Below are 17,308 nucleotides of genomic sequence, written 5' to 3'. Positions count from 1 at the left end.
GAAGTGGGTATACAATTTCTCCACATCATAAATATTCAGAAAACAGGTTTTGTTTCAACTCATCACTGCGCCTTACGTAACCCACCGATCTTGCAAAACCACTTTTTGTACCTTTTGTCTCCGGTTTTTGACCTGTCCGAACCTCTCATTAGGTCAACCTTTTTCTTCTCCACACATGATAGGTAATTTATAGTTACCGTTTTTTTTTTGATAATAAAAAATCTCGAAATGTCAAGGTTTACGCAATTCTATAGGTGTGTATTGCATAATAAATATTTTAGCGAATCTCTCTTATTTTCTGTATGGATGTGGCAAGCTTATTTGTGACATTATGCAACTGGGGTCAGGCTGTCCCGGCGTTGCGTAACGTCGCCCACGCGGAGAAAACGGTACTTTCTACCTCTTTCTTCCAAAACTAGACACATGTATTGATTTTTCGTATCAGTGTATTTATGAGGATGATAAAAGAATTTTTGATTAATTTGAAATTTAAAAAAAAAACCTATTTTAGATGGTCTGTGTTAGATAATTACTGTAATGAGTTACAAAATTATTTAAATCATGAATTAATTTATTGTAATTAGAATTATATTTCTGACTTTTTTTTATGTGTGAATGTGCTGGGGTCATTTGAAAGTAAATCACAGAGATTGGTTTATCGGTTTTTATGCAAAAAGAACTTTATAATACAACTAAAATTAAGAATTAAAATTACTATTTACATAAATACATTTAGGCACCGTAATTTTTTCTCTACTTAACACTAGGTTTCGCCGGCAGAGCAGGTATCACAAGTTGGCGCGCTTCTCACGCTTCTTAGTATGGGCCGCCGGACTGTCCGGGGGGTCCGTATGAGGAGCTGACACCCCCGTGACCAGAGGAGCCGCCGCCGATGCCGGCGCCGTGACCGCCACCAATGCTGCCTCCAGAGATGCCGCCGCCGATGCTACCGCCAGAGATGCCGCCGCCCAGAGAGCCACCCAGAGAGCCGCCGCTGATGCCGCCGCCGATGCCGCCAGCGAGACCGCCACCAATAGCGCCACCAGATTCCTTCTGGGTCTTGTATTTGATGAAGTAAACCTCGGGTTTGGAGGGCTGGGTGGGCGCGGCAGTGGGGATGGTGATGTCGGGCTGCTCGTCGGGTTTCTTGACCAACACGTAGACGAGGGTCTTCTCCTCGTTTTGGGCTTGAGCGGGGATGACGGGCGCGACCGGCGCGGGGGGAGCCGGGGCCTTGATGAAGATGATCTTGTAGTGCTTCTGGGGCACGCCGCCGCCTCCGATCACTTGTGGGCGCTGTTCTTCAGGTTCTGGTGGGGGTACGTGGACGTAGATGTGTTTCTGGACGATGGGGGCACCGCCACCGAAGCCGCCTCCGAAACCGCCGCCGAATCCGCCACCGGACGAGAATCCGCCGCCTGATGAGAATCCGCCGCCTGATGAGAAGCCACCACCGCCGGACGAGAATCCGCCTCCGAAGCTGCTGGAGCTGAGTCCACCAGATGAGAAGCCTCCGTGACCTCCGCCTAGTCCTCCTCCGAGGCCGCCTCCGTGGCCGCCTCCCAGGCCTCCGCCGAGTCCGCCGAGTCCCCCGTGGCCGCCGCCCCCGCTGGGAGCGTTGTAACTGTATCCCGCCTCGGGTCTGGCCGAGCCGAGCGCCGCAACGGCTGCTAATACCTACGGAAAATAATTCACTTTCAGTTTTCGCTATTGGTTATTATCAATTTTTTTGCGATATGGGTCAAAGAACAGGCGAACGAAACGATACATCCGGATGCTTTTAGTTGTCTTAAGAATAAAAGTAGGTAAAATATTACATACGTTCCCTTATATTGCCTTGATTGTTTACATTTAAAAAGCACTTATTTATCTCGAGTGAATTTACTACGATTTTCAATAAAGGCAGTAATAGTTCACGATGCAATATTTTACGTCCAATAGTTCGAAGACAACATCACAATTCCTCCGGGCGTATCGCCGATCACTCGATATAGTCGTTATTATATCGATACAGTCCAATCGCTACTCGGTTTGATTCATGGCTCCACTGGATAAGACATAAATTGAATTACACCTCCGTCCAATGAGATGCGTATACACAAGCACCAGATGAATTAAACCGAGCACTGTCACTAGGAAGCGCATGCGCAGGGGGCATGTCACTCGGGTCACAACACTTTCACTGCACGATACCCACCACAAACGCTTTCATGTTGTCTCACGGAGGTCTCGAGGTTGTATGATGCCTGACTTCGACGACCATTGGCTTTTATACCAGCAGCCGTCCGCACCTCTCTCCCTGGATCCTCCTAACTCACGGCCTTCGAGCCAGAAGAGAATTATGAATTTAATGACACCCGTTCAATTCGTCTTCGGTGAAAACAATGTGGATCTTGGACATCGGACACTTTCACAGATATGTAAAAATAATCGGTAAGTTAATATAGTGTTTTATTATCCCATTGTAGCCGTTCTTGTTTATTTATGTGATAATGTGTGATGTTAATTGTCACCGCGTTGAATTGTTCGCGCCATTTCGCATATTTTTCAATTTAACACACCAACGGTATTAAATATTTGTTAATTTATGTGATTTTGTACTTTCTTAATTCATTAATTTCTTTTTGCACAAAATGGTAAAAGAAATTGTACCAATTTACCAACGGACCTTATAGAAATAGTGGGAGTAGGAAAAAGTACAACAAAAGTACACTTTTACAAAAAGAAACTCATAAAAAGCATAAATAAAATTTAATTCAGTAACAAATGTAAACATTTGTAAACTATACATGTTTATAATCCCGTCTATATTCCTTGCGGGGTAGACAGAGCCAATATTATTATTGAGGCTTGTAAACTTGGGACTCTTAGGCGATGGGCTACCAACCTGTCACTATTTGAATCTCAATTCTACCACTTAGCCAAACAGCTGAACGTGACCTATTAGTATTTCCAAGACTGTTGGCTCTGTCTACCGCGCAAAGGATATAGACGTGATTTATATGTATGTATGTAATATGTGCCAAACTTGTTGATCAAGGCTTTTATTTAATTTTTGTCTCATTTTCTTTACATATACCTACATTACCTTTAATTATTTTGGAAGATACCTCAGTCTCAAAATGATGAAATGAAACCCAATAACCTTACCTGTCAAACTCCGATAAGTTGTTTATGAGTAATTGATGACCATTTGAACAAACATTTGTGCATTGCTTTAAATAGAAACCTTTAGTAATTGGGCGGTATTGAGTGCTTTCGTAAAGATTTTAAAATATTTTGCAAAATTTTATTTTATTTACAATTTTATTTAAAATTTTATTAGCAATCCTTAATGAGTGTACAAAAAAACGAATTCTTATTATATTCCCCCGGTCTTCTTTTACGACATCCATGAAAAAGACATGGTTTGGCCCTACTATAAAGTAAAGACATTTTGATTTTTATGCGACTTTTCAAATTATATCTTATTTGACGAGAAGTTTAGTTTGTAGTCTTTGTAGAAACATTCATATTATCACGTCTTCATAACTCACGGGGTAGACAGAGCCCACAGTCTCGTAAAGTCTGAAAAGCCCCGCGTGTAAGTTGTATGGCTTGATTATAGAATAGTGAACACACATAATAATGATCTTAATAATTAAATTTAAATCATTAAACTATTGTTTTTCAATACATCGCTCTCGACATTAAAATGTATCGTTTAATTTATAAAAGTGACAGCTTCAATTGAGCAGTGACAGTGAAATCGTATTAAAACAAGATGGATCGGCTTGTAAGTAAATGTCTACGCACGGACAAGAAACAATATTTTTTTATGAACTATAAAAAAATATTGTTACTTAATATTATTTTGGATATAAAAAAGTCGTTGTTAAATAAAATACTTACATACATACGTTCATAATCACGTTTATAACCCCTGCGGTAGACAGAGCCGACAGTCATGATAAGACTGATAGGCCACATTCAGCTGTTTGGCTTAGTGATAGAATTGAGAATTATATAGTGACAGGTTGCTAGCCCATCGCCTAAAAGACGAATCCCAAGTTCATAAGCATATCCCTAAGTCGCCTTTTACGAAAAATTGGTGAAAAAACTTACCCAATGCATATCAAAAAAAATCAAAAATCAAAATATATTTATTAACTAAATGGTACATAATTTCACTGTGGTTGTGTATATATATACACTATATATATAAATATATAGGTATAGGTAAATCCATTCCCCATATAAAGTCCTTACGAAACTATCGGAACGTTATGCCTTTACTGTGAAGCTTTAAGCACTAAGATTATAGCAAATTACTTTGATCTATGACTATGTTGATGGTTGCGTTGTATATATTTATCACTTGCGCGTGCGTAATTGTATGTTTGTTTCTCAAATTGCTATAATACTGAGAGTTAGGCCGATCCACGCGTAATATAGTAATATATTACAGTTATATAATATACGATAATACAGTTTTACATATTTTTCTTAATTATCTACATGCATGCCGTGTGGTTTACGCCACTTTAAAATAGAACCAATCTAAGTTTATCTTTCTAATGGATGTCGTATTAGTCTATACTAATATCCGGATTTTATTTATTACCTCCATAACCCACGACTTCACAAGCTAAAGAATTATCGTAAGAAGAAAACCGCCTCCAATCGATATCTTTCTTTTTTGAAGCCGGTTAAATTTCTAAAAGTAAAACAAATACTTTCCTAAAAACCACATCAAAATCGGTTTAGCGAAACTCGAGATAATCGCCTTCAAATACATATTTAGGTAAAACTGAGAACCACCTTTTTTGAAGGAGATTAAAAACTAACCTAAGTTGGTATTCCAGCGTTTAGCTATGGAAGTTACAGACAGACAGACAACATATAATATCAGTATAGCTATGGAAATTCCAGTCATTGTCCTCGTCTCTAAAGACTCTCATTAACTCTCATTGACTCTCATTTTCAGCTCGTGACTCACACAAGCAACAATTTCATAAATCACATTTTGTTTTAGAAAGCGATTTATCGCAAATGTATTTTGCAAAAGGTTACAATCAATTAATGCCAAGTTTTTTGAGTACCTAGCGATTGGAAGAGTCATGATTTGATCTAAATAACAATATATTAATTGAACACGTAATAATTAGGTGTCAAGTTGGTTAACAAGGTCACGGAGGTCAAGCTTGGTATTATTACAAAGATCAAGCTTGCGGGGTAGACAGAACAACATCTTTCCTCCTGTCACGGCTCGAGCATACCTAACTTCTTTAGCTACATCCAAATTCCTAAATTTTGTTATGCAAACTCTTCGGTTTAAGGTTATCTTGACCTGATTTTTCACCAGGATAAATTAATTACAGGAACGATGTTTTGGAAGGCCACTAATAAGGCTTAAAGGAATCGACGGCCTCTGTGGCGCAGCGGTAGTACGCTTGTCTGTGACACCGGAGGTCCCGGTTTCGAATCTTGGCCAGGACATGATGAGAAAAGAACTTTTTCTGATTGGCCTGGGTCTTGGATGTTTATATATAAGTATTTATTATAAAATATAGTATCGTTGAGTTAGTATCTCGTAACACAAGTCTCGAACTTACTTCGAGACTAACTCAATCTGTGTAATTTGTCCCGTATATATTTATTTATTAATCTACACACACGAAGAGAATCGTATCAAATCTTTTTTATACAACTATTAGGAGTGCAATGCATGATATACCTAGTAATGGTCGAACTGGACTTTAACTGACCAAATCATAGCACATTGAAGAACATTGAATCAGAATTACATCAATCTGATCATAGTGATGTGACAATGGCGTTCAATATGTACCTAATTAAAGCCAACTATTTTCAAACTCGGCAAAGTTTTAGTCTTGACATTGGCATAATGGACCATGACGCAAGAGTCGTCATGTAAAAAGGTCCAACAAAAGAATGCCGTGTTCTTTTTTTAAATGATTGACACGTGGTGTGGCGTAATGCGCAAGACTTCTTCAGTAGGCGAGAGTCTTTGTGCCAACTTATTAGTTACCTGTGGAGCCGCTTCTGTGTTTATCTTAAACGACCGTAAGACATCTGCTCAATAGTCTATCCATACTTAATATTATAATGAGTAAAGATTTTTAGTTTCGTTTGTATCTCAAAAACTACAGGACCAATGTAAATTAACGTTTTTATGCACTGTTTTTACATCAAAACTTAACAGTTCTAAATATTTAACCACCAATCAGTTAACCGGCCTTAGAATTTAAACATATATATAGTCACGTCTATTTTCCATGCGGGATAGACAGAGCCAACAGTCATGAAAAGACGAATGATGGAATTTCAATTTAAATAGTGATAGGTTGCTAGCCAATCGCCTAAAAGAAGACTGCTAATTTTATCCACGTCGCTTCCCTCCTTCGAGATACAGGCTCATTCCTAGTTCTAGTGACGTGTGGTTCCCGGTACTTTAAAATAGGACCATTTCATCTGTTTCACATGGTTGTCGTAAAAGGCGACTAAGATATAGGCTTGTAAACTTGGGATTCGTCTTCTAGGCGACGGGCTAGCAACCTGTCACTATATGAATCTCAATTCTATCATTAAGCCAAACAGCTGAACCTGGCCTATCAGGCCTTTCAAGACATTTGGTTGTTGTTGTATGTATGTACGTAAATATATCTAATAAATGTCATTTAAAACGTAACTTTCATAGTGCAGTTTTGTTAATAATTTGTACCTTGTAATCAATAAATAACATTGTAACTATATTCAAGTCGATAATAAATAAATGGTTTTCATCTTTCATCACTTTAATGATTTATGTGTAATTTATATACATACCTATTACACATTTCTCAATAATTAAGCCGTTGAAATACAATTTAAAACCATTTTAAAAGTGCAGTGGGTGGCGATTTTCAATGAAACTTATACCACAAAATAAACCTTATGTTGATGAAATATCTTCGTTTTAAATACTTCGAAGTAATTATAAGTGTGGTTCGTTTGATTGGTGGACCCATAACATCGTAAATAATTGTAGAACAAACAAACTATAAATCTTGGTCAAGGAAATAGGTTCCTAAAAAAAGATGATTTTGTTTATTTTGTAGAATAAAATTTGATTGTAGAGAATCCCCGTCATATTTCTGTACATACATACATATACTCACGTCTTCTTTCGGTGCGGGGTAGACAGACACAACGGTCTCGCAAAGACTTAAAGGCCACGTTCAGCTGTTTGGCTTCATGGTGAAATTGAGATTCAAATAGTGAAAAGTTGCCAGCCCATCGCCTAAAAGAAGAATACCAAGATTATAAGCCTATCCCTTAGTCGTCTTTTTCGACAGCCTTGGGAAACAGATGGAATGGTCCTATTTTTTTTATATTGGTGTCGGGAACCACACGGCACATACATATAATCAACATATTTCGAGTATTATATAAGGATTACTGGGATTAATACGCAATCAACATTTAATATTTTTTATGAAATGGGTTACTTTGATTACCCTGAACATACCTTGAAACATTCCATTCAGAGCAATCGTGTTATGAATTACCTCGTTAGACCCGTTATAAATTCAGGGATCAGTTACCCTCTTTAAACGTCAAAGTTAACATGCTTACCTTTGATATGCTGTCTGTACATAATTTGCTTATTAATATCTTAAAGTTCTACAATGTGGCCTTCAGAGTCTTATGGCTAGAGGATCTGCTAACCAGTAATTAAAAGAGACGTGATATGTGCGCGAGTGTGAGCGGTCATATTCTACCGGTAAATACAGGTTGACGAATAACTTATGTTTTTACCTATTTACTTAAATTTTACAATAAATCACGTCTTTATTTAAATAAATAAATAAATTGTGTCCTCTATGGCGCAGCGGTTGTGCGCTTGTCTGTGACACTGGAGGTCCCGAGTTCGAATCCCGACTAGAGCTTGATAAGAAACGATTTTTTCCTAATTGGCCTGCGTCTTGGATGTTTATCTTTAAAAGTATTTATTATAATAAAATTATCGTTGAGTTAGTATCTCATAGCGCAAGTGTCGAACTTACTTCGAGGCTAACTCAATCTGTGTAATTTGTACCGTAAAAAAAATGTGACAAGTTGCTAGCCTGTCACCTAAAACCGGAATAGTTGAACACAAAAATAACCTTAAACCTTCTTTTGTTCTTTCAACAGAGCCAAGTGTTGATATAACATGACATGCGCAATAACATACCTACTCTAAAATTACTTAATTATGATCCATTACCAGATAAAGTGCAGACCAAATGCATTCGAATGAAATAGTTACAAATAAGCGGTTACGAAGTTACTTATGTAGTGTCCGACTATTTTGTGATGCGGTATTATGCAACGGAATTGAGATGTCACTGGGAAGAGAACAGATTTTTCCTTTATTCTGGCATTCTTAATTATTCTGGCGTAAGTCCTGAGAGAGAAAAGGGGGAAGCCTCATATTATGAGGCCTCATATATAGGGTGTGAGTCACATTCTTCTTCTTCCTCCTAGCGTTAGTCCAAAATTACATCCCCACCACTCTGAAGAGGAGCCCAGGGTACACCTTTAGACCATTGATCCTGGATTGAGACTCCTATACAACCTCCGCAGTCTTTGCAGGGGGACCTGAACCCATATTAGGTCATGGTTAGACATCCAGTTGGCTGAATGTGCAGGTTTTACGATGTTTACCCTCATCGTAAGAGCATCGGGTAGCATTCAAACTAATGTAGGTACTTAACTTCGAAAACTGTTAATTCCATAATGGCATGTTGTTCTATGACCTATGTTCTCCTCAGGGTCAACTCTTTCTCTGTACCATATTTTTATCAAAATTGGTTCAGTGGTTTAGAAGTGAAATATTACTTTCGCATCATAATATACCTATGTTTATTTATGCCTGTACTTCATTGCCCTAGCGATTTAAAAAAAAAATTGAAAGAGTATTCATCTAAGTCCCTTTTCCCTTTTTGAGTCCTCATGTTATATGTAATTTCATTTATTCATTAAACAACAATATGATGTCTTCCTGATGAAAGGTGCATTTTAATATCAACGGTCCGAGTACGCGGTAAGTTCCGGGTTCAGATCCAACGAGACGTGGGAAATATTTGTACACGTAACCGTTTTGTTTGTAAATGTGTATGTGTTATAATGTCATACTTTGATACAATTGCATGTTAAACATATTGTAGGTTGGTGACCTTTTCTAACCTTTAATAGCTTAGATTATGTTTGTACTAATTTTGAGTATTTTCCCTATGTCCTTCGATAGCGTTTCCCTTAATCGACTTTTACAATCGGCATGGAAGAGAAGCATTTTGTACACACTGAGTATGTATTTTCTTCGTTACTAGACCAGCATGGATGTTGTACTAGATATGCGTTGATTCCCTTAATTGCCTTTTACGACATCCATAGGGAAGAGTCCTATTCTAAAGTGGCTGAAAACCACACGACACCTATGTCGTGTTTACATGTATTTTTTTTATTTATCTCTGTGTAGTAACACCATAAATATTCTGAAGGACTCCATTGTGACAGGTGTGTATCATCCGAATTGAATATTTATGGTAGCAGTATAAAATAGTATCATGGCAATAAAATGTTACGAAATAAAATCAGAGTTACCACGGCTGACGCAGAATGACGCATTTCTTTAGCAATATAGCGTAAGTATATTAAAAACGATTAAATTTTTTTTGCGAAAGTGTGAAAATGTATAGTAATATTGTATATCTGTGCATTCTTCCACGATTTAGATTTAAGGGATCGATATTTGTAAATTGACGTCCGGTGAAAATGCTGCAGTGTAGTTTGTTATGCGCTTTGGAAGTGGTAGTAGATATAATTAGATTGAAATGATGTGAAGTCAATAAGTGTTACCTAGTTTCCAATTTTGAAAATAAATTTATTCTATTCTATACCAGAAACCTACATTTACCTTACATAAATAGATTTATGAACGTGAATGAAGCCAGGGAAGTACGCAGTGATCGTGGCAATTGGAAAGATATAGTTTCATCTTACCCACCTTACTCCGTGAAAGAGGCGTGATTTTATCTATGTTATTTTATGTATGTAGGCTTTATACAGGACACTTTCGTCGCTTTATGAATAGAGCTTTAAGAAAAAAATGTAAGAGAATTTGACTCCATACAGTTGTTCTTAGTCAAAGGAATATTAATAAATTCAGTGGTAGCGGCAAAATATAGAGATCGTATATTTTTTCTTATATTTATTCGTACGTAGTTATGAATGTGGATGAAGCGAAGGAAGTGTGCAGAGATCGTGGCAAGTGGAAAGAGGCAGTCACTGCCTACCCCTCCGAGAAAGAGGCGTGATTTTATGTATGTATGTATTTATTCGTACGATATTTTTTAAAATGGAAAAAGATGAGCCAAGCGTTTGACTGAAACTATTCTTAACATGATTTCGTACCTATACTTGGTCCGTGCGAATTTTATCAAAAAGGTTTCCACTTATTTCGATCTTATTTAACGGTCTGGAGATAAGTAACCTAATATAAATAGACACATTATAGACTATGATGTTACTTCACTTCGTTTGTATGCGATACCCGCCGGTTGTATAACGTGTGGGTCATTTCCATAATTGCTATTCCGTCCGCAAAAAAATAAAGACGCCATTTAATTTAATAGATATTTGATCAAATCTTGACATTCAAATAATTTTTTTATTGATATAAATGTGTAGTATATCTTTTTGATTGCCTATCTGTTATGATTTTACAATTAATACGCTGATAAAATTTTGATGAAATTAGAATCTTTGTAATTGTAGATTAGATATCAGGTTTAGAAAACATTTGCTTTGTTTTTAAGTAATCAAAGTCAAGGTAACGGCCAATTACGGCTAATGATGTATTTTAAAAAAAAGGCTAGGTTAAGTCAGCAGCGGCACCCATTTTTTTCTGTTGCCGTGGGAATTCGTGATTTTTACTTTCAGTTTGTTTGTTTGTTTGTAATAAATTAAAATTAGATTAGTAAATTTCTATGCAATAAAGATATTGCATATAAATTTACACAGTAACAAGAAATAGTACATAGTTATAAAAGAAACAAATTACTTGCAACGGCGGACTTATCCCATGATGAGATCTCTTCCAGTCAACCGGCAAACAATAAAGAAACTAGATAATTAATTAAAAAGCGGCAAGTCATATACTTCTCAACGAACACATATAACAAGTTTATATAACACTCAGTTTTTTATGTACCTACGTTGTTGTGCCAGTCTTCATTGCCAGTCACATTTAAGTTTAATCTATATTTCTATCAGTGATTGCTTTGTCGTCTTTTTTTAAATCTAAGTATTACTAGACATGACAACGCACATGCAAAATTTTTATTTATCTATATTTCTATCAGTTGCTGTTTCGGCGTCTTTGCTTTTTTAAATCTAAAGATTCCTAGACATGCATTGCACCGCTCACTATGAAGCATTGCCGGTGAACCACCTGTACTGTCAGCCGCAGATAAAGTTATCTTGTATTGAACTCTATAACATCGTAATAAGGGTGATTTTTGATGAATTTGGTTAGGTTGATATGCTGTTGACCGTTCAATGTACAAGTGTGTCAGACATCTCGAGATTTCAGATGAGATTGCAATTGTTACCAAATGTAGTCTTAGATCATAATGACAGGAGATGAACTAGATCATCTTTTGAGTTAGTGTTAGTATCTAGTCTCTTCCGGATGAACTAAACAGTAACAAAAAATGTTCTAGTCAAATAGCTTTAAATCTACTTAGTAGAAAAAAAGTGGTTCTTTAGTTATTATATGTATGTATGTTTGTTTGTATGTATATCTTAAAGTATTGTAATGCCGTCACAAATGAGCAGAGAAAGGCGATCGTTATACAGTATGAGCAATGAAATGAATCCAGTTTCGCGAATGTCAAACATTTGTTCCAGGTGTGCGCGTGATTGGTTTGCGCGTGATTTCTCTGACTATCAGTACATACCGGAACTTGTTATTTAAATCTCTTGCCGGGTAGACAGAGCCAACAGTCTCGAACATTCAACTATATGGCTTAATGATGGAATTGAGATCAAAAAATTACAGATTGCTAGCCCAAGAAATACCTACAAGAGGAATCCCAAGTTTATAGCTTGTGTGACGAGATACTAAATTAACGTTACTATATTTTATAATAAATGCTTTTAAAAATACTCATAAAGATAAACATCTAAGGCACAGGATTATCAGAGAAAGTTAGTTTCTCATGCCCTGACTGGGATTCGAACTCAGGACCACCAGTGTCACAGACAAGCGCACTACCGTTGCGAAGGCTAACGAATGAAGTTAATGTTATAAAATTTATGTTATCGAGGAAAGGTCTTAGAAATAGAGGGATATCTATAAATATATGTTTAACCACAGACTTAAGTATTTATTTATAACTTTACTCAATAAATATGTATATCGCGTTTTTATTTTAATGTATTCTATACTAATATTATAAAGCTGAAGAGTTTGTTTGTTTGTTTGAACGCGCTAAACTCAGGAACTACTGGTTGCTTGTACTTGAAAAATTATTTTTGTGTTGAATAGACCATTTATCGAGGAAGGCTTTAGGCTATATAACATCATGCTTCAACCATTAGGAGCGAAGAAATAATGGAAAATGTGAAAAAAAAAACGAGGAAAATTATTCACCCTTGAGGGCTTTAATGATGCCCAAAATAACTATTCCACGCGGACGGAGTCGCGGGGACAGCTAGTGAAACTTCAATAAAGTGACGCCTTTTCATTTTGCTTCATTCAATTTATATTCATAACAGAGTATTTTTAAGTCAGACAATTTAATTTATTCTCGTTACTTCGCAATATTTATTTTTTTTGCTTGAAATTTGAACGAACCATTAGAATAATATCAACTGATAAAATGCTAATTCTACTTAGTTTATTAACATAATGTCTAGGTCGGAAAACATCGTCATTCTAAATTGGGGCAAGATAAGTATAATATTTATTGCTTAAAAAATAAAATTGATTTTGATTCTTAAAGAGAATCTTCTAAATATATTAAAGAGGACACTGACTGAAATATCGACGCATAGCCCAAAACCGCCGAGTTTCTTATATACCTTCTCATTGTAAAAGAATTATCACCAATACTACCGAGAGAACGGAAATTATACAAAATATTATATAATAAAATGGTGGCTTGTAAGGTAAATTTTGTAAATCGACGCATCAGGCCACAGTTAGTATCCAGCCAAAATTATTATTTGTTTTTTTAGGTCTAGTCTATGTCTGTGCCAAATTTCGTAAAATAACAAACAAGAATACTCCTCTAGGTCCCGGTTACAAATCCCGGCCAGGGCATGATGAGAAACGAACTTACTCTGATTGGCCTGGGTCTTGGATGTTTATCTATATATGTAAGTATCATCGTAAAATATAGAATCGTTGAGTACGTATCTCGTCAGACTCGAACTTACTTGGAGACTAACTCAATCTGTATAATCCGTCTTGTATTTATTTTCAAATTTTAATTTATTTTAAAATCTCAAAGGTCCTAAAATCCTTAAAATATCGAAGTATTCCAATACTTGCTTATAAGTATCTATTACAATACAAGTAATTAAGAAGAAGCAAGTTAAATAAGTAAGAATACTTCATTGCGCCAAAAAGAAATAATTTAAAAAATATTAACAGAACAAAAGACGGCCGCCTTCTCGCAACTGTAATGAAATTAAAGAACATCACACTCCTTTGACATGGAACCCCAAAAACAACAGAACAGGTATGTTGTATATGTCTTTATTACTTGTCGATATATTATGTTATGACACCGCTAACAAGTGAAAGTTAAGCTTCTGGTTCCAAATCGGCGGTGTTATGCCATTTAATGTAACCTTTGGTTTTACCTGAGATCATTATCGAAAGAAATTCAAATTAAGAATGTTTCGGGTTAAGTGATGGTCTAGAGGTCAAGAAATTGATGAGTGCGCGTTTGAATCGCACTGTCTTAATTCACACACTCACGCACACTAGCACACACACACACACACACACAAACAAACTCACACACACACACCCTGATCATGAGGACCTGAAAAATCCGGAATTTCCAAAATTAAAGCCTACTTTTTCTCCTTGAGGTCGATCTTTTTTTGTGCCGAATTTCATCAAAATCAGTCCTACAAAAGTAGATCTCCTCATACGTACGATTGCGCGTCGGTGGTTTAAAGTGTGTAGGATATATGATATGGACCGAATTGACCACACAACTTTCTATTTCCGTTAAGGGCAGATGACAATTTCAACAGCATGCACCACATGCACAACGTGTGATTCCCGGCACCATTACAAAAAATAATAGGACCACTCCATCTCTTTCCCATGGATGTAGTAAAAGGCGACTAAGGGATAGGCTTATAAACTTGTGATTCCTCTTTTAGGCGATGGGCTAGTAACGTGTCACTATTTGAATCTCAATTCTATCATTAAGCCAAATAGCTGAACGTGGCCATTCAGTCTTTTCAAGACTGTTGGCTCTGTCTACCCCGCAAAGGATATAGACGTGACCATATGTATGTATGTATGTACCACATGACTCGCCGGTCTCAGGTGACGTGCCCAGACACGCCCCTTCTTTATTATGCCATATTGTAACCTTTGCTTTTCACAACTGAGATTATCTTTGATATTTATATAACACTGTCTTAAGATAATGGTGGTCGAGTGGTTCAGGTGTCAATTTCAAAGGTACCCGTAACAAGGAAGGTTATAATCTTACTTCGGTAATTTACCATGGTTGTGAGTACGTTTGAATGCAAACAACTCTTAAAAGTGAGTAATGCATTGAGAGAAAATTGACACATTCAGGCTAAATGTGTTACCATCATCAGGTCAGATTTTTCTGTTAAACGGGTCACGGAGGTCAGACGGAGTCGCTCCGTTTAATAGACAGACCTACATATCAGGAATAATTATTGGTGTACGAGTATAATGATTACAAATGAATTTTTCAGAGGGCAAAGATGACTTGCCACGATATGCATACGAGTACCTACTTCTTTCGCATCATTCACATTCATAACTCATTTCTTAAGAGCCCAAAATCCCAAGTCTAAAAGTCTATCCCTCAGTCGCCTTTTACGACATCCATGGGAAAGAGATGGAGTGGTCCTATTCTTTTTTGTATTGGTGCCGGGAACCACATGGCACTTCATACAAGATGCGTAAATCAATATACCCTCTTCAAAAAATTACAGAATTAATTCACAATACCTACATATTTTGCACGTTTATAACGTAACCGTATAATTTTTGACGGTCGTGGGTACCGTATTATGTAAGTTGCTAATGCCAAAAGAACGGTTTTCCAAAACAGTTTTGCTAGAATTTGTATTCTGCGTGTAGTTCGAACTTTGCTTTGAAAACATTGACGGCGAGACTCGCTTAGCATAATTTACTTACTTATTTTTGTATAGACAGTCTAGCGGCCGTGTAATTCTGCGTAGGATATGTCGCGTTTTTTTTTACTTTTTATAGCAATCTGTATATGAGACACTATAGTACCTACACCCGCAGCTTCGTATAACGAAAAATTTCCTTAATTGCTTTTCGCGCGGGAATTTCGGAAAACAGTACGCACTTAGTGTTAACGAGTAAGTAAAAAAGAATAGCTTTGTCATACTATATCAGATCCAGTATGCTGCATTTAAAATGTACATAGGTAATCATGAAGTATAAAATGCAAATGAGGTTTTATAATTAGATTAATGTTTTCACACGCATACATATAATAATTTAAAATGTAAGTAAACAAGAAGATTAAGTACTCAGAATACTTATTATCACGTCTTTATAGAATATACTGATAGGCCTCGTTCAGCTGTATGGCTTAATGATAGAATTGAGCTGCTATGCTAGCTAGCGCATCGCCTAAAAAAATAATCCCAAGTTAAACCTTAGTCGCCTTTTACGACATCCATAGGTGAGAGATGGAGTGCTCCTATTCTTTTTTGTTTTGGTGCCGGGAACCACACGGCAAAGTAATTAGGTATTTGCAATAATTACCATTTTCTCATTAGTTCGCGTACTTTATGTATGCCGCAACCGCCGAAAAGATTTGGAACAAAGATAGATTTAGATTAGGCTCCAGTTACCACCTCCTTGAGCTTAATGTTGTTAAATATTTTTTCATATATATATTACTGTAGTTTATCTTTTAATTACATAGGTACCATTTTTGGATAAAACATATCCCAACTACTTATTATAAATGTTAATTACGTCGCTTTTTTTTTAACATAGCGTTATATTTAAATTCGTCGCTTTTTACAAATACCGCCAAATTTACACGGGCGAAGCTGAGGATAGAAGCTAGACAAAACTTTTAATCGGGCCTTTAGAAGTAGTTGGTTTCAAAACTATACCAAATCTTTTTAAAACATGTAAGTTGTCTAACATACTTGTTTGATATATCAAGCAATATGTTTTTAAACGAGAATATCTGTCATTACCATAAAAAGTATTAAGTACTCTTCAATATGAAGACTACTTAGAGCGATGTCAGGGGCATTAGGTATGGAATAAGGCAGAGGTCACACTATCGCGATAAGTGATAATTGAGAATAAGATAGTGTGACCTCTGCTCTTCATACTTTAACGATGCCCTGTCACCGACACGCCCTTGATGTTGGCTTGCTCGCATTTGTCCTTACTTGATTCGCTCCCATCTGCTTGTTTATTTTTATTTTTTTATTTGCGATGAAATAATTTGTGTTGAACCTCTGTATGTTGTTCATGCTGAATTTAACGTCCACATAATATTGCTTAAATTTAAACAAAAAATACACTTTTATAACTTTTGTGTGCGGTTGGTAACAGTATAAAGCGATGAATTTTTGCGGTTCGCAAAAGTCCGCGTGAGAATTATGTAGATTGTATGTAATGATAAGATTTGCAAATTGTTTAAAAATTGCATTTTTCGTATATTGTTGATTTTTTTTTAACCCGAGCGGAAAAAGAGAGGTGTAATAAGTTTGAAGTTCCTGGCTACTTGTTGGTCTGTCTGTCTGTCTCTGTCCCCTAACGCGTCGTATTTCTAAAAAAATATTATTCATTATATTATTTATTTATTACTTTGTACATAAGTACCTAAGTACTAAGGTACTCGTACTAAGATTGAGTTTTTTTTATTATTTCTTACTTTTTAAAGGGAACTTATTTTTGTGTCGGGATTATAAATTTCAAAGCGAGGAAAGCAAGGTTTAATTTTAACGGGTCAAAGTGGAACACGTGATGTCGGCAGATGACATTTTGTTTTGC

At 36.4% G+C, this 17,308-nt stretch overlaps 2 protein-coding genes across 3 annotated transcripts in view; both read right to left on the bottom strand.

The window, feature by feature from the left end:
• LOC106129274 (fibroblast growth factor receptor 2) overlaps window positions 1–17,308 on the bottom strand; it is a 78,155-nt gene that overhangs the window by 23,980 nt on the left and 36,867 nt on the right. The gene's annotated exons all lie outside the window — the stretch shown is intronic.
• LOC106129275 (uncharacterized) lies at window positions 659–3,083 on the bottom strand. Its single transcript, XM_013327788.2, has 2 exons — window positions 2,198–3,083; window positions 659–1,677 (listed from the first exon to the last, which is right to left on the bottom strand). Exons 1-2 carry the CDS (start codon window positions 2,210–2,212, stop codon window positions 817–819), a joined length of 876 nt encoding a protein of 291 aa, XP_013183242.1. The 5' UTR covers window positions 2,213–3,083; the 3' UTR covers window positions 659–816.

Source organism: Amyelois transitella, chromosome 13, assembly GCF_032362555.1.
Source record: "Amyelois transitella isolate CPQ chromosome 13, ilAmyTran1.1, whole genome shotgun sequence".
Taxonomy (NCBI): Eukaryota; Metazoa; Arthropoda; class Insecta; order Lepidoptera; family Pyralidae; genus Amyelois; species Amyelois transitella.
Note: the sequence above shows the minus strand (reverse complement) of the source record. Positions and strands in the feature narration are given on the sequence as shown.